Source organism: Diospyros lotus, chromosome 5 (genome assembly GCF_014633365.1).
Source record: "Diospyros lotus cultivar Yz01 chromosome 5, ASM1463336v1, whole genome shotgun sequence".
NCBI lineage: Eukaryota > Viridiplantae > Streptophyta > Magnoliopsida > Ericales > Ebenaceae > Diospyros > Diospyros lotus.
In genome coordinates, this window is record NC_068342.1 from 8563118 (window position 1) to 8589330 (window position 26213).

Consider the following 26213-nt stretch of genomic DNA (forward strand, 5'->3'; position numbering starts at 1 on the left):
TTTTTGCCTCCAAAATTACAAGGAGAGTAATTTTTAATTGACAATATACAAAAAATTTTAATTTTATTCTTCGATAGGTATAAATATTTATTTATGCTTTATTATGAAAAAATAAAATTTGAATGTTCTCTATGATTTGGGGATCTATTTTTAGATTTCGACTAAGAGCCTCAAAATCTCAACTACAGCTTACACGCAGACCAGCCTTTCCAAACTCAACAAGGGCACTGGGTAAGGTAGCGCTGAAAAGAAGGGTTTGTCGATTCTTACTAAGTTGGGGAAGGATTTTATGCAACTGTTGAGCAAAGCCCATGCTAAAGAGATAATTAGCTTCATCGAAAACAACATACTCCACCATACACAATGACATATCCTCAACTTCAGACAAATCATGTATTATGTTAGGTGTCAGGGCCCGCTCCCAAATTTTTCACTAGCATAAGAAGTCTGAGAAAAGGTCCATTCAAGATAGATGTTGACACAAAATCACTCAAAATTTACAAAAAAATTCTTTTCATTTTCATATTTGCTCACTATCAATAGGAGCCACAAAATATTATACACCATTCTTTACATTAAGCTTGGGTTTACAAACCATACCTTTTAAAATATACAAGGGCACTAAGACTTTAAATACATTATGAAACCCTTTATTCATGCCCTCTAATCTACACTCATGGATCTTTGAGGCCAAGACATCTCTGTATAAATCTAAGCAGAACTTGCCCCAAATATCTATTTTCCACTTACTTGGAATGACAAAGAAGCAAGGGTGAGCCACAAAGCTCAGCAAATATATATAGTAAAGGGAGACATCAATAGAATAATATATGAAGGCATGAACAATTTAGAGCCATGGAAAATCATAATCCCGACAACTAAACCTCACTTGAGTCCATGCCTTCTACGCTTGACAACATCATCCCCCAAGTAGACAATTTCTTACTTTTATCAAAATACATTTTTCAAAGAGAGCTATAAGGCTCAGTAAATGTCTAAAAATAATGAAAAATGGATTTGGCTAGACTTTCCTTGAACATCATACATATCATGTCACATATGGACACTTACCAATCTCAAAAACATAGATACACACAATTCATGCCTTCTCATTAACCATGATTCAATTTATATATATATATATATTGCTTTCTTTTCTTACAACAATTCACACACTTTACCATCATGGTAGATAACATTCACCCACTTAGACCATGGCATTATGCCTTTTTATCACATAACTTATAGTGCAAAAATATATAATGCACATGCAAAAATAATGTGGACACACTGCCTTGCAATATAGAACACAGTGCAGTGCAACACAACTACAAGCACAATTACAATGAGTAACATTCACACCCTTAATGCCATGGTGCAACACACTTTATCAACATAACTTATTGTATAAGAAAATACATCACTACAAGAAAAATTAGTTTTAGTTACGGAAAAATCCGTCACTAAAACTGAAAATTCCGTCACACTAAAAGTTAGTGACGGGTAAGGAATCCGTCACTAAAGTGGGCGTCACTAAATTTTAGTGACGGATTTTTGGATCTCGTCACAGATCAGTGATGGGATTACAGAGCCGTCACAGATCTGTGACGGCTCTGCAACCCGTCACTAATCTATGACGAAAATTCCCCGTCACAGATCCTTTTAAAAAATTAAAAAAATAAAAAATAATTTTTAAATCAAAAATAAAAATTTAATAAATAATAAGAAACCTTTTTAAAAATTTAAATTATATATATAATAATTAAAAATTTACATTTAATTATAGAAAATATTAAAAATTTAAAATTGAAAACTTTTACTGTTTTAAATAAAAAAAAATAATATTTATTAATATAATTACATAACAAAATAAGATACATTTATACTTTGGCTACTAAATAACAATCAATAAATTTTACATTTTAATTTTTAAATGTAACAAATAATATAAACAATTAAACTAAACTACACAAAATAACTAAAATTGAACTAACACAAAATAACAAACTTGAAACAATTAAACTAAACAAAACTAACAACACAAAATAACTAAAATGAAACTAACAAAAAATAACTAACTTTAAACAATTAAACTAAACTAAACTAACAATACAGAATAATTAAAATTAAAATAACATAAAATAACTATTAACTGAATAATAAAACTAACCTTAAATTAAATTATCTCCAAAAGATTGAAAAAATGATAGTAATGGCCAGAGGCGACACCGGCGAGAGGCAGCAGTGGATGAAGAAAATAGCGCGAAGAGAGAAGGGAGAGAAGAGAGAAATCGCAGAGGGAGATGGGGAAGAAGAAAATAGTGCGGAGGGAGATGTGGGAGAAGAGAGAAATCACAGAAAGAGATGGGGGAGAAGAGAAAAATTACAAAGGAAATTGGGGAAGAAGAAAACAACGCGGGAAGAAGAGAGAGAGGGCAGGATTTTAAAGTTGTTGTTTAGTGACGGGGCTGACAGCCCGTCACTAAATCTGTGACGGGGGCTGACAGCCCCGTCACTAAATTTGTGACGGGGTTGACAGTTCGTCACTAAACAGCGAGTTTAGTGACGGGGATGTCAGCCCCCGTCACTAAATTTGTGATGGGGCTGACAGCCCGTCACTAAATCTTAAATTTTATATAAAAATAACCTTAATTTTTTTAGTGACGGGTGTCTGTCACTAAATTTAAATTTTCTTGTAGTGCATGATGCACATACAAAAACAAATACGAACGAGCCGCCTTAGTAGGATATCTCCCTTTCTTTTTTACGGACAAACTGCTTTTTTTCACATTTCTTTTCTTGTGGACAAACTGCCTTTCTTGCCATGGCATTCCTTGGGGATATCCACTTACTTTCTTCCCCGCAAAATAATAGGTGCGCTAAGGTAATATACATATATACATACATATGCATACACATTCAAGCATCTTCACAACAACAGGACTAAAATCACCCACTAGGATTCTAGGCCACATCACATCATGATCATGCATATGACTTCATTCACATCCATTTATGGCAACCCCATTATTTAAGGGCAATTATTCATATAATGTTAGCAATGCATCACCCATGAGACTCCATGGGGACATACCAACCAAGAACATTTCTTAACAACCTCTCAATGATTATTATTATACTTCCTCATGCAAGTCAATTATATTTTTATCTCAAGAATCCCATGTATCTACATATATATATCTTCAAACACATCTTATCACTTTAGAGGATTGAGTGATATTGGAGGAAGTATTTAATAACAATTTACTTTATCAATCATACTTGATTTGGAATAAGAAAAGCATTGACCAACTCAAATATTAATCAAAATATATGATATTATATATCAAATCGAATTCCTAGAAGTCTAGTTTATGACACTTTAAATGGACCACAATTCTGACCTTTACATCAAAAGTTATGGTCAAAAGAGTACAAGATGTATAATGAGTTTCTATTTAGACATGTTCGAAACATAAAGGGAAGGTTTCGAAATATAAGTTTTTGTTTAGTCATGTTTCAAATTATAGTGGTTATGTTTCAAAATATAAGTTTCTGTTGATCAAGTTTCAAAATAAAGAGGCCATGTTTCGAAATATAAGCCCAAAAAATCAACTAAACCCACACAAAATCGAAAATCTATGCACGACAAACTCCCCAAAATGACCACCACTAGCTTCCTACACAAATGTTATCCCATGAAAGAAAAATGGGGTGAGAAAGCCTTAACAAAGCCATCAACAAGACCTAACAAAAGCTTTGACATAACATACGAATCAAAGGAAAAATGAAGAAAATATACAACCAATACCAAACATACTTTTTAACAATGAGGGAGAGAAGAACCTTGAAGCATTTCATTGCTACAATAGAAAAGAAAGCTTGCACAAAATGCCATAAAGTGCAAGGAGAACTTGCACAGTTATTTAAAAAAGAGTGCAAGAGAACTTGCCTTGTTGAAGAAAATTCAAGAAGAAGAAACACCCCTTGAGTTTTGCAGTCCACCTCTTGAATCTCCACTAGAAGAACAATGGGAGGAGAAGAACAAGAAAAAGAAAGAAGAGAGGAGAAGAAATTGATTGGGAGAAAGGAAGAGAGAGAAAGAGTAAGAGGGGATAAAGGAAAAAGAGAAGGCATGGGGGAGGAATGGGCTTCCACCAACTCTCCAACCACCCCTTCTTAGCTAATTATCAAATTGCCCTTCACACACATACAACACAAAAAATTCTCATGCCCCTTATGGTTATTTTGCATTTTCTTATTTCTTTCTCATTTTCTTTATCAAACCAATTATGCAAATCTCCTTTTTGCACTCACATTTATTCATAAAACATGCCCATTTTTGTCTTTTGTTATTTTCCTTTCTTTTCTCAATATTGCGCACAAGATTATTCATAATAAATATCCATTTGTAACATTCTCATTTTACCCTTAGCCTTATCACAATCAACATATATAAGATAAACCCTCTTTAGACTTTTCATAATCCATTTCTATTTTTATTAAATGAAATACACAAGTTGATGTACATAGGCTTAATGCCCATTTCATTAGCCCAACTCAATGGCCCCAACATATCCTTAAATCCAATGAGCTTTACAACTTTACTTCAAATAAAACACATCAAATTTACACTTGGCCTCAACCCAAATTTCAAAGCCCTAAACCATTAAATTAAACACATAATTTACTTACCTATATTTTGCCACATAAAAATATTTTCAACATCTAATTTAGTAGGGGAAAAATTTTCAATACCCATAAATAGAATATAAATAAAATATTAATAAATTCTTAGATCTACTAACAAGTCGTTACGTTAGGTATTTGTTTTTTTCTTTAATTTTGTTTGGTAGAATTGATGTTCCCCTGCTCTGCTCTAGCTGTAGGCTCTTTAGCAATGAATTATACAAGGAGAGATCGTAACTTATTGATCAAGGCCAATATAGCAATATCTGATCAAAATTATTATGGCTTAAAACTGAAAATTTCTGAACGAACTCATGCCAGTCCAAACAAAACAACTTTCCCATGAAATTATTTATTCTGGAATATTTTATTACTTCTGTAGAGACATGCATTCACATAATCAAACATTTGCAAAGTATCAAACAATTAAGTTTACACATGCCATTTGCTAAATATAATAAAGGAGCTAAGCAGGCACCTGTGAAACGGCCAAGTTCTTTGGTGAACTTGAAGGTCTGTAGCGCCAAATCACGAGTGGCCGGGGGATAGAATATTTAAAATTTAAGAGTTTGGATAATTATTATACATAAAAATTTTAAATTTAATTATTTCAATATATATTTATATACATATAAATACAAGCATACATATATGAAGCATAAATAGAAATTAAAAGAAAAAATTATGACAAAGAAAATTAATGTAATTGGGGTTAATAGGTTTATGATCTCCTTATAAAGGAATAATCTACTAATTAAAAAAATTAATTAATCTCATGATTTTAAAATAATTGCTCATACCACAATGAGACTCTAATTATTAACTTGAAAAATGCACAATCACACGTTAATCGAAATATATATATATTATAAAAATTATTAGGAGTGATGAATCAACAAGTGAACTAAAGGTTATCAATTTATAGGCTCTAAATTACAATTATAGTGAGATTAGGCCTCCCAAATTTATTTTAATCTCTTAATCATATTCGGTATCTAATAAGGATTATTTGGAAGACATCTTTTACAACAGATTAATTTTATTAAATGAGATAAAACATATCTCAATCAAATTAATATTTGAAGAGTTATTTGATGCATTTTTATGTATAAATATTGTATATGTACATCTCGTATACATACCTAAATATGATATATACAAAAAATATATATTCATATATATGTCTATACATGCAGTAAAATATTTTAACAAAAACATATATGCAAGTATTTGTTATTAATGAATGAGAATAAAATATTTTATAATAAATATGTAATTAAAAAATTTAGTCCAAATGACACAAGTGGTGTCATTTGAAATTCTCCCATTTTAAAATCAAAATCCATTATGAATTTAGACTAAATTTAAAATGATAGTCAAGTATTGGATTTGACTAAATCCAATATGGAATTTACTTTGGTGAAACGTATTAATTTGAGATCCAAGTCAATGGATCAATTTTCGATTTCTTTTTTTTTAGGGTGATTCCTTAATTCACTTTTAAAAAAAGGCTTTACTTGGGCAATTATGTAAAAAATACTTCATATTTTTTTATATATCCATTATTACTCTTCCTTTAGTATTGGGCGATACCCTATCATGAGCTAAAGGCATGGAGTTTTAGCTATTCATCTTCTCTATTGTTTGGCAATATATAGCAGCATTGGTGTATTGTTTTTTTTTTCTCTTCCCAATGGCACATGCTAATTTTGCTTTTATTGGTTTTAACTAATTTTGTTGTTTTTCTTTTTGGTTTATACTGTCTTTTGTTGCTTTAGTTGGGCATTCGTTTTTTTCCTTTAATTTTTTTTGGTAGAATTGATGTTCCCCTGCTCTGCTCTAGCTGTAGGCTATTTGGCAATGAATTATATAAGGAGAGATCATAACTTATTGTTCAAGGCCAATGTAGCATCTGATCAAAATTATTATTGCTTAACCTTCAAAGACAACACAAACATAATACATGAGAAGAGAAATACTGACACAATTACATTATAAAAATATTTATTAATACAACTCAATATTAGAGTGAAGATTTATAAGAACACTGATCTTCAACTTATTGAGAACATGACAAAACTAGCTTAACACACCAAATGAAATCACTTCAGGTCTTGTAATCATTCAACTTATTAATGAAGTAGGAATTTCTTGTACCAAGCTGCAGACTCTTTCGGATATGTTTTAACTCCATTTTTAAAATCTACGTAAGTGAGACCATATCTGAGAGTGAAACCAGAACTCCATTCCCAAGTGTCAAGAAGAGACCAAGCCATGAAACCCTTCACATCAACACCATATTCACTGCAAGGCATAGTTGAAATATAAAATGAAATCTTAGTGAAATTCCTATTTTACTTATGTTAAAAAAAAAAAAACTCAAGTTGTTGAACTACTTTGATGCTTTGAATAAGAAAAAAAATGACTACTTTAATTAAGAGTTGTTGAACTAGGAAGGATACAACAATAATGACATATCTTCTATATGTTCATTTGTAGGGTTTAGAACTCACTCAATAGCCTCCTCGAGGGCCAAAAGATGGTCATGGTAGTACTTTATCCTTTCGGGATCCTTGGTACCGTTTTGAACTGCATCGTTAATATTATAATCACCTAATCCTGAAAATAATAAAAATTAACTATAAATATATTTAATTTGAAATATGTCAACAAGTGATATATATGAGCAAGATAATTATTTTCTTACCATTTTCTGTAATGTACATTCTCGGACTTTTGTAATGGTTTTTAGTAAAATTCAATATTTTTTTAAGTCCTTATGGTACGTTATATGTATTTCCAAGCTGCAAGCCATTTATCATAAGTTGATTACAAAATTAAAACCAATATTAGTTATGGAAGACAAATTGAAAGTAAATCATTTAATACGTGAACATACTGGTTCACCAATAGGCTTTCCATCTTTCTCACCTATAAACGATAAATACAAATGAATTAGAACTTTTCAATAGAGTTAAGTCCATTCATTTGCAATGTAGCATCAAACCTTTTAAAAAAGAAATATACTTGTCAAATTAGCAAAATCATCAGTTGAAAAGCTAAGATGGACAGGTTTATCATTAAAGGGCACAGGAATCGCATAGTTTGAGCTATAATAGTTTAGGGCAATGAAGTCGTAAGATCCTATCAACAACGTAGCTTCTGATTTATTGAAAGTTAAGACTTTTTATCTTAGTGATTTGCGGATATTCGCCATAAACCAATGGATGAATAAACCTATAAAAGTTAAGACTTTTTATCTTAGTGACAATTTCTAAACACCTCGATATAGTCTTAAATCAAAGATTACTTTTTGGCATTTTGATCTATATATTCAACTCACCATCCATACATAAAGTCAAGTGCACGTCTGTCTGCTTTATGGTCTACGAACTTTTCATTGTAAGGATACATCCAACCGGCATTCAAAGTTATTCCTATTTCTCCTTTTTGGGACTCCTGCAAGTCAAGTCACGAAAGATGAACACTCATAATATATATTTGATGAGGGGAACGCCCTCGGTCCCATAATTACGCCGAGACGAATACCTAAACAGCGGTCAAAAGATACACAGCAGACAAGCATTGCCACGTCAATCAGATAAGCACTCAATAGAGAAACCCCCGAGATCTCAGGAACAGGCTATCCCACCGAAGATCACGGAGGCAACAGTTATCCCGAACTCCTCGGAGGCGGAGGCTATCGCGAAACCCTTATCGGGAAAGTCCCGAAGAAGGCGGGAGGAAGATCCCGAAGATCCCTCATGATTCCTATCCCGAGAAAAGGTAAGCGAAGAAGGTGGGGGATTCTCCTTATTTTTTCCATCAATTAACATAGTTTAAAAGGGACAAGGAACCCTAGATCAAAGAACTAACTTAATGATCAGAGATCGACCGGGGGAGCAAGCCCCGTCTCCATTGCAGGTACATTCAGAGAGGCAAGAAGGGAACGTGCGGCTACCACTTCCGAAAATCCTTCATCAATTGGCGCCCACCGTGGGGCCGACATTCTTCTCTTCTGTCTTTCCAGTGCAGCGGACAATCTTCTCAACCGTGAATGGCGACCAGAAGACAGCCGTCTAGGGCCGTGGGGAGCAACCCCGTTCCGGAACCGAGTCAGCAGAACCCTCCCCGAAGCCCGCCGGGGAGGGCTCGGAGTCCGGAGGGCCCTCCGCCTCCTCCTGATCGGATAGCACTTCTGGAGGGTCAAGTACAACGATTGACGGAGTTACTCATGGGTTTTCTAGACGGCCAGCATCAGCAAGCCCAGCACTCTCGGGCGGAGGAAAGGCGCGAGCCCCCAAGAGAAGAGGAATCTTATCGACGGGACGAGAATCCGCAGAGGCCAGGGCCAGATGACGGCGAGGCGGCCGAGTCTCTTGACTTGTCGTTTGTGCAGTAGCGGCAGGAAAGAAGATTGCGGCAGTTGGAGGAGGAGATGGCCGCCCTAAAGCCAAGGACCGGAGAGGCTCAGGGACCAAGGATAAATCAGCCCCTTGGCCCAGAGATCATGGCGGCCATACCACCAGAACGTCTCCGTATCCCGGCCATTAAGCCCTACGCAGGGACCACCGACCCGATGGATCACCTGGATCTCTTTACCTCACATATGATGGTACAGGACGCCTCAGACGCGATGTGGTGTAGAGTTTTCTTGGCTACTCTGGAGGGGCACGCACGGGCGTGGTACTCAAACCTGGCTCATCATTCCATCATAAGTTTTGCGCAACTCCGGGGCAGCTTTCTGGCGCACTTTGCACCTCTCCGAAGACACCGAAGGTCTACCATGGCCTTGGTGAGTATGAAGCAGAACCAAGGAGAGCCCTTGAAGGATTTCGTTTCACGATTTAATATGGAAGCCCTGAGCATCGAGAACTTTGACCACAATGTTGCTATGGTGGCATTCCAGAACGCCCTGAGGCCCGGCCCTTTCGCCCAATCATTAGCCAAAACGCCTCCCAGCGCGTTCACGGACATATTAGGCCGGGCCACGAAGTACATAAATGCCGAAGAGGTCATGCAGGCTAAGAGGGCGGAGCATGTGGAGAAGAAGGATAAAAAGAAGCATCCCGAGGAAAGGAGGAGTGACGACCGAAGAGAAAAGCATCGCCCTCGGTGGGATTCGGCGGGTTTCACTCCTCTGAACGCCCCGAGGGCAGAAATCCTCGCTACTATTGAGGGAAAAGATTACTTGAAAAAGCCTCGACCGATGAAGGCACCATCTGACAAAAGGAACAGAAGTAAATATTGCCGATTCCACCGAGATCATGGTCATGACACGGAAGAGTGTCACCAATTAAAGGAGGAGATTCAGGAACTTATCAATCGGGGTTTCCTGAGGAGCTACGTGGCAAAAACAGGTGATTCTCAGGGGAGAAAGGATCGACGGTCGCGATCAAGAAGCCCCCCCAAGAGAGACCGCGCGGAGGATCGAAATCGGGCCCAGCGGGAGAGATCACATCGAAGAGAAGATGATCATCCTCAGCCTCCGATATTCCACACACTCGCGGCGGGGGAGGTCCCAGTCATGAAGGACGAAAAAAGTAATGCGACCCGGCTGAAAAGATCGAGGAACGTGGATCCAATCTCTTTTTCAGATAGCGACCTCCCGGGGTACCCGACTCAAAATGACCCACTGGTGATAACAGCTGAACTCGGGAAGTGGGAACTTCGGCGGATCCTTGTGGATCCAGGAAGCTCTTCAGAAATCTTGTATCGGCAAGCCTTCTTAGGCATGGGGTATGAAATGACACAGCTAAGGGCAGCGAGGGTCCCTTTGGTGGGATTTGATGGTGAAGCCGTATATTCAGAAGGGATTATTCAACTCCCGTTGACGGTAGGGAGAGGTTCCCGAACTTCTCGTGTTATGCTAGATATCCTGGTAGCAGACGTGCCTTCGGCTTACAACATGATTCTGGGAAGATCGGGTCTCAATGCCCTTCGAGCCATCCCAAGCACGTATCATATGATGATGAAGTTTCCCACGGATAGGGGGACGGGCGAAGTGCGGGGAGATTTGCGCTTAGCCCGTGAATGTTACATGGCCTCTATAGGCATGGCGAAGAGTAAAGAAGCAAGGTTGCAGAAGGATGCTGACCCCCCGAAGGAGGTCAGTTTTCTACTAGAAGGACCTGAAGATCCCAAAACAGCGGAGCCGGTGGATGAATTGGAAGAAGTACCTCTGGAAGAAAATTGCCCAAGTCGATGTGTAAGAGTGAGTATGGAGTTAAAAGATCCGCTAAGGAGTCAAATAATATCACTCCTTAGACAATATGCAGATATCTTCGCGTGGACAGCCCGGGATATGCCAGGAGTAAATCCAGAAGTAATGACACACAGGCTGGGGGTCCGATCAGGCTTTCAGCCTGTCAGACAGAAAAAACGAAGCTTCGCCCCTGATAGGGCAAGGGCGATCGAGGAGGAGATCGCAAAGTTAGCAGCTGCGCGCCACATTCGGGAGGTGGATTATCCAGATTGGCTAGCGAATGTTGTGCTGGTTCCCAAAGGGCAGAGCAAGTGGAGACTTTGCATCGATTTCACCGATCTTAACAAAGCCTGCCCAAAAGATAGCTACCCACTCCCGAGGATTGACGCCCTAATTGATGGAACTGCTGGATGTTCGCTCATGAGTTTCCTAGATGCTTTTCAGGGATATCACCAGATTCCATTGCACCCGGAGGACCAGGAGAAAACAGCATTCATCACCAACAAGGCAACCTACTGCTACACCGTAATGCCTTTCGGATTAAAGAACGCAGGAGCCACTTACCAGCGCCTGGTAAATAAGCTTTTTCACCAACAACTCGGGAGAAATATGGAGGCTTACGTCGACGACATGCTGGTAAAAAGTATGGTAGCCGAATGTCATCCGGAGGACCTGGAGGAATGCTTCAAAACCCTTCGTAAGTTCCATATGAAACTTAATCCTGTCAAATGTGCTTTCGGCGTTTCTGCAGGAAAGTTCCTAGGCTACATAATACACCACCAAGGGATCGAGGTAAACCCTGCGAAGGTCAAAGCTATCATGGATATGCCGGCCCCGAGGAATGTGAAAGAGGTACAGAGCCTTACGGGTAGGATGACAGCCTTGGGCAGATTCCTTTCTCGTTTGGCAGAAAAAGGCCTTCCTTTCTACAAGGTCTTATCGAAAGCAAACAACTTCGAATGGAATTCTGAATGCCAGCGAGCTTTCGAAAAGCTTAAGGAGCACCTAGCCACGCCACCGGTTCTTACCAAACCGAAGCCCGGAGAACCATTATACATATATCTGGCGGTGGCCAACGAGGCCCTCAGCTCGGTATTGATCCGAGAAGAAAATAGGATCCAAAGGCCCGTTTATTATGCGAGTAAACGATTATCGGGAGCCGAGGTTCGGTATCTTCCTATGGAAAAACTGGCGTTCGCCTTAATAACATCGGCGAGGAAACTCCGACCCTACTTTCAAGCTCATACGATTATAGTGCTTACTAACCAACCCTTGAAGCAGGTTCTTAGCAAGCCAGAGCTTTCAGGCCGGATGTTGAAGTGGGCAGTAGAGCTCACCGCCTTCGACATTGAGTATAGGCCGCGACCGGCCATTAAGGCGCAGTCGCTAGCAGACTTCATCGCCGAAGGGATAGGAGCTCCCGAAGGTCCCGAAGAAAACCAGAAACCATGGTTAGTGGCGGTAGACGGAAGCTCGACCTCGGGCGGCGGCGGGGCAGGATTAATGATAAAGAGTCCCGAAGGGCAAATATGGCCTTACGCGCTACATTTTGAATTCCGAGCATCTAACAACGAAGCAGAATATGAGGCCTTATTGGCTGGGCTGAGGTTGGCTGAACAGTTGGGGGCTCAAAACGTCGAGGTGAGTTCAGATTCTAACTTAGTGGTGCAGCAGGTGAATGGAGAATATGAAGCCCGAGAAAGTCACATGGCGCAATACTTGACCCTAGCCAAAGAGCTGATGGCGCGTTTCCAACACGTAAAGGTGGAATACGTCCCTCGAGCCATGAATACAGAGGCGGACTTGCTGTCCCGAATCACCTCTTCCTCTTTCCCTACAAGCTCTCGGGAAATTCGGATCGAATCTCTTCCGCAAAAGAGTATCGAAGAAGCCGCAGACCAATTTTGTATCGATGACGAGCCTAGCTGGATGGACCCCCTGTTGTCATATTTAAGAGAGGAAAAGCTCCCGGAAGACGACTCGGAGGCACGAGAGGTCAAACGAAAAGCCCGAAATTTCGTGTTAGTCGGGGGGGAACTATACAGAAGGTCTTTTTCACAACCGCTGCTCAAGTGTATCCGACCTCGCGAAGCAGACTACATCCTACGGGAGATTCATGAAGGAATATGTGGAAACCACATCGGGGCTCGGGCGCTTAGTCAAAAGGCCCTGCGACAGGGGTATTATTGGCCAACAATGGTACGAGATTCCGAGCAGCGGGTTAGAACTTGCGACCGGTGCCAGAAAACGTCTAACTTGGTCCATGTGCCGGCAGTCGCGCTAACTCATCTCGCCACACCATGCCCCTTCGCCCAATGGGGTATAGACATCCTGGGACCTTTTCCCCCAGCAGCTGGACAGGTCAAGTACATCATGGCTGCTATCGATTACTTCACAAAGTGGGTTGAAGCGGAAGCAGTGGCCTCTATTACTTCTCGCTGAGTGAAACAGTTTCTATGGAAGAATGTAGTCTGTCGCTTCGGAGTTCCTCGGGTGCTGATCTCAGACAACGGCACTCAATTTTCTGATCGATCTGTTCGGGAATGGTGCCAGGAGTTTGGAATCAAGCAACAATTCACCTCGGTAGCACACCCCCAAGCTAATGGCCAAATCGAACTCGCTAACAGAACTCTGTTGCGTGGGTTAAAAACAAGAGTAGATAAGGCGAAGGGTAGCTGGGTAGAAGAACTATCGAGCATTCTGTGGTCTTACCGGACTACGGCGAAGGTCTCCACGGGAGAGACTCCTTTCAGTCTATGCTACGGCTCGGAAGCATTAATCCCAGTTGAAATTGGAGTGCCTACGCTACGAGTAGAGCTATTCGACCCTGAATCCAATGAGCAGAGTTTGAGGGACAACCTAGATTTCCTTGATGAATTTCGTGACTAGGCGAAGATTCGACAAGCTGCTTATAATCAGCGCATAGAGAGATACTACAATCGACGAGTAAGAGCACGAAACTTTCTACCAGGAGATTTGGTACTAAGGCGAGCAGACGTTCAGGGAGCCCGAGAAACAGATAAGTTAACACCAAATTGGGAAGGTCCTTACAAAGTAACAGAAGTCCTCAGCCCGGGGGCATACAAAATACAGACCCTCAAGGTACACCGGTGAAAAACGCATGGAACGTGCAGAACTTGAGGAAGTTCTATCAGTGATAGCTCTTTATTATCTTCATATGATCTGTTAGTCATAATTTTACATTATATGTCTTGGCATCTTTTCTTTTTTATTACTTTGCGTATGCTATCCAGGAATAAATTCATTTTTTCTCCTATGCGTAAAAACTCATCATTTCCAAAGATCTGGGAAGGCACATCAGCGCGAAGGGAAAGAATTGACATACCTTCAACGGGGCTAGACCCCTCAACTAAAACAAAGGATCAGATATGATCCTCGGGGGGCCCGAACCCCCGACAAAAACAAGGGATCAAATATGATCCCGACAAAAACAAAGGATCAAATATGATTCTCGGGGGGCTCGAACCCCCGACAAAAACAAAGGAGCAGATATGATCCTCGGGGGGCCCGAACCCCCGACAAAAACAAGGGATCAAATATGATCCCGACAAAAACAAAGGATCAAATATGGTCCTGGGAGGCCCGAACCTCCGGCAAAAGCAAAAGATCAGATGTGATCCTTGGAGGGTCCCGAATCCTCGAAAGGCTTAAGATTGCGAGGATCAGGCGCGATCCTTGGGGGTCCGGAGCCGAACCCTTTTGAGCAAGCGACGAAGACCAAGTCTTGCGATGAGCAGGAAGGGTAAAAAAAAAAAAAGGGGAAGAATCAAGCCTGATCCCAACACTTTTATTATTACGACAACAGGTTTTAATACAAAAAATGACTACTCTAAAGAAGACAAAGCGGCGACAACATCGAAGGGGATGGAGTCTACATCCAAGTTCGGGAAGCGCTCTTTGATGAGTTTTCTCATATGCTCAAACCCACCCCGAAGAACTCCTTCTAATTCCGCGGCATAAGCTTCAGAGCTTCGGAAATCCTCTCGACCATTCTGAAAAGCCACTTAGGCGTCCTTGAGGGCAGATTGAAGTTGGGCATGAGCAGTACGAAGGTCTTCTTTGCACCGGGAATAAGACTCCAACGCTTCGACCTGTCCCTTCTTGGCCTCCTTCAGCTCTAGAGTGAGTCTTTTTATATCCTCCTGAAGCTGGCGATTAACAACCTTAGTGGAATCCAGCTCCTCCCCAAGTCGGGAATTGGCCTGGTTAGCCTCAAGCATGTTCTTCTGGACCAACTCCAAATCCTCCCGAGCTTGAGCTTCGGCTTCGTTGGCAAGTCGGGCATCTTCTTGCGCCAGCTCCACAGACTTGGTTAAAATATGAACACGGTGCTCGAGACCCGACAGTTGGGAAGAAAGAGATTCCAACCCTCGAAGCCTTTCCACTTCAGACTCCAGGGAGATGATTCGAGTTTGAAGTTCGGACTCTCGTCGAGAGACCAGACCTTGGAACTCCGTAAGGTTCTGAGGAAGTAAAAACAGAGTACAGATTAAGACCTACTCGCATAGAAAAAGCGAAAAGTCAAAAGAAGAAGAAGTACGGTCGCACCCTTAGAATTTCAGAGCAATAGTCGATCTCGTTCGGAGTTCGTAGAGTCTCCGGTAAGACTAAAGCCGTTGAAGGAGCATTGGTGGCTTCAGGAGCCGAAGGCTCGGAGGGAGCAGCAGCTGGGGAGGCGGCTTCCATCCTGCGACGCTTCGTTCGGCGCGCTAAAATCTCCTTCGCCGACAACACCGAAGCCTCCTCCAGCGAAGCCTCTCCCGTCAGCTCCGAACGCCCCGCTGGTGCCAATGGCGTTAAAATTCGTTTAAAAATCGAACCGATAGGGATGCTGGGAGGCGTAGCACTGGACTCCGTACCTGCCATGGTTTGCCTTTTCTGGGCCTCTGCGCGAGCTACAGCAAGCACCTGAGCGATGGTCGCCGAATCATCTTCGGGAGAGATCGGCAAGCGCGTAGGCATGGTGGAGGCTTCTCGCCGCGCGGTCGGAGAGCCTCTGGTTTGAGAAAGGTGAAGCGGGGAAGATAGGTCCCCCGAACGGGAAGATGGGTCCCCCGAACCCCCAGCAATGCTCCCCTTGGAAGCCTCTTGGAAGGTCCCGGGGTCTTCCTCCACCGCCCTTCGCGACCTGGACGGTAATGAGTTCTTCTTGTTACTCTTCTTGCTCTTTGGAATTCGCTCGGAATGCGCAGTCCTCTCCAACACCCTCTGGTTGCCGGAAGGTGCCGAAGGGCCTTTACTCCCAGGGAAGTCCAAAATCATTCCTTTGGTGATAGCAGAATAAGATATTTCTCAGACCTCTTCATCTAAGAAAGAGATAACAACGAAAATCAAATACAGACAAAGGAAAAAGAGAGAGTAAAAGAAAAAGATGAAGGAAAAAGAGCTCACAGTTCTCGCCATCCAGACCCGCTTGGGAAAGGCTGGGATTGGAGAGCCATCCTTCTTCCCAGTTCCGACTGTTCTTCATAAGTCGGCAGGCGAAATCTTCAATGGTCTCGACACTCGGACGCTTGTGCTTAGTGTCCAGAGTCCACTCATTACTGACAGACCAGATCTCTTGAGAAGAGCCGGATGGCCTGGGGCGGACGAAGACAAAACGCTCCTTCCAATCATCAGAATCTTTCGACCCGCCGGATTGCATGAGAGTCGAAGCAGAAATCTCAAGATTAGAGTATCCCTTGCAGGCGAGAAGACGGCTATCTTTCACGATCCGAGGGGAGATGGAGATCCACCCCCCGGGGTCGCGGTTGGTCGTGAAGAAATAGTCGAAGAGGTCTCCAGTTGGCTCAATTTTGCCAGAATGACAAATAAGGAGGAACCCCATCAAGTATCGCCATCCGAAGGGAGATAGTTGGGCGGGAGCGATAGTAAGATGTTGAAGTAAGGTCATCACTCTTCTCCGGGGAGGGAGCCGAAAGCCCCTGTCAAAAGCACACTTATAAATGCAAAGGCGGTCGGCGACGGGATGACATGCTCGTAGATGGCTGTTGAACTCTACCTCCCACTCTTCGGGGACGTTGTACTTTTCTCTAAACTGTTGACATTCCGCTTGGCTCATCCATTGACATGGAATCGACGCAGCAGGATGTTTTTCCCACTCAATAAGCTCTGCACCAGCGGGATTAAACCTTCCAGAACCGATTATCGCCATGGCAAAAAGCTAGAAGAAAGAGAGGCGAAAGAGGAGGAAAACGCTTGCGGGCACAAAAAAAGCTAAAACTGAAGGAAAGTCGCACGGAAAGAGAAGTAGAGGGACTGAAGGGTTCCCATTTTAAAAGATTAAACTGCGGGGATAAGAGACCAAAGGACGAGCAATAATAAGCATTGATCACCCCGCACTGACAGAGCTCGAAAGACGAAACGGCCTCGGACAGCGCATAGGGAAGGGATACCGCCGTCAAAACCGATTGATTTTCGCGTCTGCCAGACGCAAAAAAAAAAAAAAAAAAAAAAAAAGAGGAGTTAAAGTGAAGAGCCTCAAGGGCCTTACTACTCCTCGGGCCCTTCAAGCCGAAGAGCTCAAGGAGTGGGGGGGCAAGTGATGAGGGGAACGCCCTCGGTCCCATAATTACGCCGAGACGAATACCTAAACAGCGGTCAAAAGATACACAGCAGACAAGCATTGCCACGTCAATCAGATAAGCACTCAATAGAGAAACCCCCGAGATCTCAGGAACAGGCTATCCCATCGAAGATCACGGAGGCAACAGTTATCCCGAACTCCTCGGAGGCGGAGGCTATCGCGAAACCCTTATCGGGAAAGTCCCGAAGAAGGCGGGAGGAAGATCCCGAAGATCCCTCATGATTCCTATCCCGAGAAAAGGTAAGCGAAGAAGGTGGGGGATTCTCCTTATTTTTTTCATCAATTAACATAGTTTAAAAGGGACAAGGAACCCTAGATCAAAGAACTAACTTAATGATCGGAGATCGACCGGGGGAGCAAGCCCCGTCTCCATTGCAGGTACATTCAGAGAGGCAAGAAGGGAACGTGCGGCTACCACTTCCGAAAATCCTTCATCAATATTATAAACTGAAGAATCAGAAAATTGAAAATCTCACTTGGTATTTCTCCATGTACACTTTGGCTGCTTTTGCATGAGCAATAAGCATATTATGACCAACTATGTAAGGTTCTGTTGCAGAATTCCCAGCTGGGCAACTGTTATTTCTCCATGCAGAACATCGTCCAGGTGCCATGGCACCCAAGTCATAACCCATCAAGATGTAAACATATGGCTCGTTAAAGGTTATCCAATGCTTGACCCTATCACCAAATTCCTTGAAACAAAATTCTGCATAGTCCTTGAAGTCATCCCTGCCCATCCAAATATCCATTTTGTTTTACTAAAGTCATTAAGTTTTCTGGCTAGATATATAATCATGTAGAAAAATAATGAATATATTTATATGTATATTCCTCAAAAATCATGTGTAGTGCTCGCTTCAAAGAGTGTGTGTATACGCATGATGTCCAATATTAAAATAATTACTTACCTAATGTTGGGTTTCAAAAAGCCTTCATATTCTTTTTCTAAGGCTTGCGGAAGGTCAAAATGAGAAAGTGTGACAAAAGGTCGAATACCTATATGCATATTTTCACCAAGGAAAACAAAAATGAGGCCGTAGTTAGTTATTTAAGTAATTTTGTAAAGAACAATCACAAAAAAAAGAGAGAAGAGATTATATAAAGAAAGAACCATTTGCAAGAAGATCATTGATGAGATTGTTATAGAAGTCAACTCCTAGCTTGTTCACTCCTCCGCTTACCCTGCCACCTGAGCAAACAAAATCATCATTTAATCTAATAATGAAAATAACAAATTGGATATAGGAAATAAAAATAGATAAAAAATGCTTGTGTATATAAATAAAAGTACAATTTTTTAATAAATTATATTCATCTTATGACATTGTAGAAAAATTTAAATCATATTAAAAAGAAACTTGGGATAACTGCTCTTACACGGCCCTTAGTGCTCGTACTTTCGATTATGTCAAGAGAGATAAATCACAAATTGGGCCTTTGGCCCTTATGTAAGGCGAGGATCGAACTCACAATTCGGATTAACATCGATATATTGCTTATCCAACCACTAAGTACATGAAAAAAAACTTACTGGGTAATACTCTTGCCCAAGAAATGGAAAATCTGAAAACATTCATCCCAATGTCTTTCATTAGTTTCACATCCCCCTGCCACATTAATTTTTAGACTGTCAAAGATTGTTCAAAATAAAACAAACATTTTGATCTAAGTAGAAAGAGGTTGCCGCATATGATAAATAAAAATTATGTATAACCATTGGTTATGGTATAATAAATATATATTATTTTTAATTCAAAACATTCCAATTAATTGATAATAAATGTATCCTATTTTTGCAATATTCAATCAATTATTAAAATTATTTTTGATATTTTTGGCATTTTGAATATTTTAACTATCACTGTTTAACAAGAGAAATGATTTATACAAGCTTGAAACCTTAAAAGGTATTAGTAAAACTTTGGTGTAGTTAGTGTATTTTATCCTTAAAGTTCAAACCAATTATCTTTTTCAAAAGTTTTAAACCGAATAAAACTATTCACAACTCTAAATTGAGGAATACTAAAAAAATATTTATATCATATTTAAGTTATAAATAATTTAACAAATATTTATAGTCACACCTTGTAGCGTTTAAGGAAGTCGTCAGCCACATTCGCATTGCTACGATCCGCTATTTTATCTGCAACATATTATTATGTACAATATTTAGAAAGTAAGTAAAAGGATCATTATAAATATTTTTTAATTAATAAAAAATTATAATTACTATTAGTTGAGTATATGCTTAGAATAACACTCATAATAATCAAGAAATTACGCACTCTAATAAGTACACAAAAATCTTTTTAGAGATCCTAACTCTCATAAAAATTTGAACCCTTGTATAAAGAACTATATTAATTTCTTTATACTAGAGGCCAACCTCACTAATTAATACAAAGAGTTTATTTTACTTACACTAAAGAAACATTTTTATCATCCAATTTATATTTACAACTTTGTTTTCTTTCTTGCGTCAAAGGAAGTTAAAAATACGATCGAATGCCAATGCCAGCCTTTTTTTTTTTTTTTTTTTTATGTGAGATGATTCAATGGAGCCTAGCAGATGATCTCATAGCATTAAGGCTTTGTAATGATAATATAAGAATTTTAAGTAAGGTTAACGAGTGTCTTAAGTACTCGTTAGAATATAATAAATGTATTTTAATTTTTGAGGAGACCCATAACACACTTATTTTCATACTCTTAATAATTTAATTAATACATAAAATATCTTAAAACTTGATATATTTATAATCATAAGATTACTAGAGAATTAAATACAAGATACAATAATTAAATATGTTTTTGCTGTAGATAAAATATAATTATTACACGTGGGTTAAGAATTTTAAAAGTAGATTTCAATAAAGTGAAGAATTTGAACAGTATAAATGAATGGAGAAGAAGACTCGGAAGAGGTGGTTGATTAGAGACATGGAAAGTCGCGAACAAAAGCATCCCATATGGTTTCGCCTCGCGTGTCTGGTGAGCCCTCGTACTGAATCACAAACACAAGTATTTATTCAGAAGAGTCAAACCACGAGCTTGTCTTTCAGCAAGAGAACGAACGTAACTAATTAAGAACAAAATTAAACACTAGCTTAATTACTTGATAAGAAGACGATGATGCTCCGAACAGAAACCCTTCGGGAAAGCTGGAGTGGTTGAACTTGTCGGGGACGAGAAGCTCGGCGTTGGCCGCAGCCAGGACGAGGAGGCCAAGCAGAAACCAGCTCAGGTGGGCTGCCATTGCCGATGAGTATACTCTCTGTGGTTGGAAGCTTGAAGCTGCTTATTCCACCAGCACACCTATAAATAGCAAGAAAGCTGAAAATGTTGTGTGTTCATGTGCGTTAGTGTTCGTGTAAGTGTGTGTGCGTATGGGGTTAGTGTTGTCCCACATTGGTGGGGTAAAGAGAGCACTAAGGGTATTTAAATCCTTATCTACTTGGGTTAAGTCCCAAGGGGCACCTAAATTTTGCAAGCGGGCAAGCCCCTATCTGTTGCAATCGTCTATCCAGGCAATTCGGTTTGAAAAATAAATATATTATATTTTTTATATATATCAAAAAAATATGAACTTATTAATTTTTTCCTTTCTTTCCTTGATAGCGTTTGGGTGTCCCGGTGTCTCTATAACTCCTTTTTTATTGTAGCAGTTAATCAGAGTTCATCTCCAGTTGAAGGGGCACATGTAATGGCAGCATTCACTTCGTGAGTGAATGTTGTAGCCTGCCATAACCTATGTAGGCCGAATCTCTCTTCAGGACAATGCCTCCGACGTGCTTCGATCGCTACTGTCTCTTGCTGCCATTCCAAGTCCTGCATCTTCGAAGTGTTGGTGGTTTCAATCCCCACCTTTAAGTTTGTTGCGCAAGTATCATTCCTATAATTCTGTGGTGTTGTTGCTGTTTCAAAATAAGATATATATTGTGTTGTAATTGTTGTAGAAGATATAGATATACACTGCTTCTATTCGGTATTTTTCCAACAAGCTGAAGACAGATTATGGCCATCAACGTCGCTACTACAACTTCAGCCTTTACTCAGGTCATTGCTTCGGCCACCACCACGACTGTTGTTGTTGAGCTAACTGCACGTTGAGAAACCTCAACAATTCAACGATGAGAATTTTAAGAGGTGGCAACAAAAGATGATTTTCTATCTCACCACTCTAAATCTAGCCTATATTCTCAATGAGAAGTGTCCGGTCACTCCCAAAGAAGATATCACAGTAAAGACTGATCAGTTGCCAAGGAGGCATGATAGCATTCAAATTTCCTTCGCTGAAACTACATACTGAGTGGGTTGGCGAACTCGCTGTACAATGTTTATTGCACGGCTTATCAAACGTCCAAGCAGCTCTACAAGGCACTAGACAAGAAATACAAATTGGAAGAGGCTGGCACCAAGAAATTCCTAGTGGAAAAGTTTCTCGTTTACAAAATGGTTGATACCAAGTTGGTGGTCAACCAGTTGGAAGAATTGCAAGTCATCTTTAGTGATTTGTTGAGTGAGGGGTTGGTCATTAATAAACCATCCTAGGTTACCGCTGTGATTGAGAAGTTATCACCCACGTGGAAAGACTTCAAAAACTATCTTAAGCACAAGAGAAAAAAGCTATCATGGAGGATTTGGCTGTCAGACTCCGCGAAGAGGACAATAGGAAAAGAGATAAAGTTCCTCTCAAGCTTGAAGCTAGGGCTAATGTGGATAAAGTTTCAAAGTCTTAACCCAAGAAGCAACAAGCCAAGAAGAATAGTGGGAACATGGGTCCAAAGAACAACACCATCAATAAGTGCATCCAGGGAAGTTGTTGGATGTGTGGCAAGACGAGTCAGAGCTATCGACGACTGTCGCAAGAAAGGATAGAGCTCTGGCAATAATCAACGCAAGAACAGGCCTAGTCAGGCTAATATGATGGAGGAAGATGTCAACCTGGTTATAGTTGTCACTGATGTTTACATGGTGTCTAACACCAAAGGCTGGTGGATAGATGATTAGTGGTTAATTTTATAAAAAATTTGTTATAATTATACCCTTCTTTTGATCTTAAAAATGGTTTAAATTAGATATTAATATATATTTTATGGTTATATGCAAATTTAAATTGAAAGATAAATGAAATGAAGTTCTAAAGTAAATAATAATAATATATAAAATTATATATAATACATATATATCATTATATGCATGCATGTAATATATATATAATATAATCTAATATATATATGTGCCATGTGTAATACATATATATAATATATAATTTATTAATAACATTAAATTTTTTTTTATTTTTTTTAGGCATGAAGAATTCAAGCCCATTAAGACTTAAAGTCCATGAAGAATTCAAATCCATGAAGAAATCAAGTCCATGAAAAATTAAAGTCCATGAAGAATTCAAGCCCATGAAGAATTAAGGCCCAATTTGAGCAACCCATGGAAGATATTATTTGGAGAAGGCCCAAGGATTATTTTTAATCCTAATAAAGATTAAAAACCAATTTATAGAAATCTATTTTTATTTTTTATGTGAGAGCTTTATTAGGTGTGTTTTTTTAGCTAAAATCCATTTAACTATTAGGTGGATATTATAGCTAAAATCCATTTAACTTTATGAGTGCTTTATTAGGTATGTATTTTAGTTAAAATCCATTTAATATTAGGTGTGTATTATAGCTAAAATCCATTTAACTTTAAGTGTGTGAGTGCCCATTAGATATAATTATGTCTAGTTGAATAATTGAAATTGTGTGGTTTGTATTGCATCTTGTGGCCTATAAATAGATCACTTGATTGCATTTGTAAGTGTGATTATTATTCTTGAATCAAAGTTTAGTTGTTTTCTTATAATTCTCTCTTTGAGAATTGTTCTTGTTCTTTCCCCTTTTCTTTAGTATTCTCTCTTGTGATCTTACTTCCTTCTTTTCTTCTTTTAAATTCTTATGTCATTTATTATTACTTTATTATTCACCGCCTAAATGGCCAGTTAATTTGTGCCTTTAAATTTCTGCAATTTTAATTCTTGTCATTTAATTATTCACCGCCTAAATAGACGGTTAGTTTATGCCTTTAAATTTCTTGTCATTTAAATTCTTGTCATTTAATTATCCACCGCCTAAATGGCCGGTTAGTTTATGCCTTTAAATTTCTTGTCATTTAAATTTTGTTATTTAAATTACGTCGAAAATTCATGTCAATTAACTTTTAAATGGAAATGAGTAGCTAAATCTAAATCTTGGGTTAAGGCAAGGACAGTGTCCAACGCCAATGAATTCCCAAAGAAAGCTGCGCTTTAAATAAGTAACAAAATTTAAATTTCAGTATGAGTGTATCTTAATTATTGAGAAATCACAAGGTTTGGATTGAAGCGTAAGCCTAACTTAGAGCTTTCATGCCATGTATGAGAGTTACTAGAACTGGAAACGCTATCATACCAAAACCTGAATGATTAATTTAGTTGTTTTGTGTATTAATTGCAATTGGATTTATGGTGGTTGCTTAAATTAGAATCCCGCATATCATGTATGGGGATTGCTTAACCTAGAACTATCATCATCTCTAATTGCATTTAATAACAAACCCTCATATCTGAAATTAAATTAATGTTGCTAATCTTTTATGCTAAAATTTGGGAATCAACGGGTTGGCACTGAAATTGTCTTAACTCAAGTACTATCCAATTTTATATTCTCACTTAAAGTATTTATTTCAGTTACTGCCTTAATTTATTTCCTAGTATCTGTTGTTTAAAAAACCAAAAAAAACCTTGTTGCCAATTTATCCAAATGCGTGTGTACTTGTGTGACATTCTTTTTATTTTGCCATAAATAAATCTCTCAGTGGACGACCTGGAATCATTCAGAAAATATAAATTTAAATTTGGACTACAACTGCACTCGTACACTGACGAGTATAAACCTCTCACCTAAACAAAGAAAAAAATATAAAATTTTTATTGTGTTTTGTTTTGTGTTTTAATTGCAGGGTGGGAGTGCAACCAAATTTTGGCGCCGTTGCCGGGGAGATTGAGGCAAAAACAAAAAGAAAAAAAATATAAGAAGAAGCATCTCCTGATAAATTCGGTAACTCTGTTTCTTTTTACTTTATTTTTATTTGTGCATAGTGTATGATACTTAGGTCAGGTAAAACTGTAGAAAATCAGTCACTCATGTCTCAACACAATGAGAACATGCCACTTCCACAGAACATGTCTGCACGTGGTAGTGACCACGGTGACCCTGATCCCATTGATCAGGAGATGATCAGACCCCTTAGGGAGTATCTTCATCCTTCTAGGCAGACAACCCCCTCATGCATTATTCTTCCCATCAATCATCATAGGTTTAACTTCAAACCTGGCACAATCCAATTGTTGCCAACTTTTCATGGCATGGATTCTGAAAATCCATATACTCATATGAAAGAATTTGAGGAAGTATGTAGCACTTGCATGGACCATACAGCAAATGAGGATGTCATAAGATTAAAACTCTTTCCATTCTCACTGAAAGATAAGGCAAAAATATGGTTAAGCACTCTCCCGCCTAGATCTATAGGAACTTGGAGAGAAATGCAAACAACTTTCTTAAAAAAATACTTCCCTGCCAACAGAACTGATACTCTTCAAAAACAAATCATGAACTTTGCCTGTAAACCAAATGAGAATTTTGCGCAAGCGTGGGAAAGGTTTAAAGACCTTCTTCACACTTGTCCGCACCATGCTTTTGAGCAATGGAGAGTGGTCAGTTTCTTTCATGATTCACTCACTCCCCAATTGAAAATGCTAATTTCTACAATGTGCAATGGAGAATTCTATGAGAAGACTCCAGAAGAAGCTTTCCACTTCTTTGACACATTGGCTGAGAATACAAGGAACTGGGAAGTTGGTCCAACATCTGCTCTTGATTCAAGAGAAAATCCACAACCTAGAGGGAGATACCAACTGAGTGAGAGTGACGATTTAAATGCAAGACTAACTGCTTTAACAAAGAAAGTTGAAAACATGTAACCCAAAAAGGTGCAATCTGTTAATCAAGTGGAAGTAAAGTGTGCTGTGTGTGATGCAACAGATCATTCAACTGAAGAATGTCCTACCCTACCTACTTTCAATGAGGTATTGTATGGGCAGACTAATAACAATTATTCACACAACTTTGAGGGGAGACAAAATCAAAATCAGAGTGGAGCCTATTATGGGAATAATCAGAACTACAATTCATACCATCCCAATAATAGAAATCACCCCAATTTTTCTTGGAGAAATGATTCTGGAAATCATTCTCAACCTCCCTTCCCTACACAACAACATACCTTCCAACAAAATCAAGGTTCTTCATCCAATACTTACCAACCTCCTCATAGGAGATCTTTGGAAGATACCTTGCACCAGTTCATCCAAAGTCAAACAGGTATCAATAATCAGGTTGCTCAGCTTGTCAAAAATCAAGACCAAACAAACAGAGCCATAGAAGACATTAGGAGCCAGTTGACCAAGATAACACAAACATTGAGTGTGAGAGAACCCGGGAGGTTTCCATCCCAAACTAATCCTAACCCAATTAGGCAAACCAACCAGGTAGAAGCTTCAAATAGTGAAACCAACACTCATGAACAAGTACAAGCAGTGACTGCCCTAAGAAGTGGAAGAATAATTGAGAAACCAACTGATCCTAGGATAAACCAACATGTTGATGAAGAAAA

At 39.4% G+C, this 26213-nt stretch overlaps 1 protein-coding gene across 1 annotated transcript in view; it reads right to left on the reverse strand.

Moving 5' to 3' along the window:
- The window catches only part of LOC127801565 (furcatin hydrolase-like), an 85373-nt gene extending 64607 nt beyond the window's left edge, over window positions 1-20766 (reverse strand). The window contains exons 1-7 of the mRNA XM_052336807.1: window positions 20620-20766; window positions 20445-20508; window positions 19589-19647; window positions 19036-19111; window positions 18616-18693; window positions 18413-18500; window positions 17978-18233 (exon numbers count right to left, since the gene is read on the reverse strand). Coding sequence (XP_052192767.1) covers window positions 17978-18233; window positions 18413-18500; window positions 18616-18693; window positions 19036-19111; window positions 19589-19647; window positions 20445-20508; window positions 20620-20760 — 762 coding nt within the window. The 5' untranslated portion in view covers window positions 20761-20766. The remainder of the gene's footprint in view (window positions 1-17977; window positions 18234-18412; window positions 18501-18615; window positions 18694-19035; window positions 19112-19588; window positions 19648-20444; window positions 20509-20619) is intronic.
- Window positions 20767-26213: the final 5447 nt, after the last annotated feature.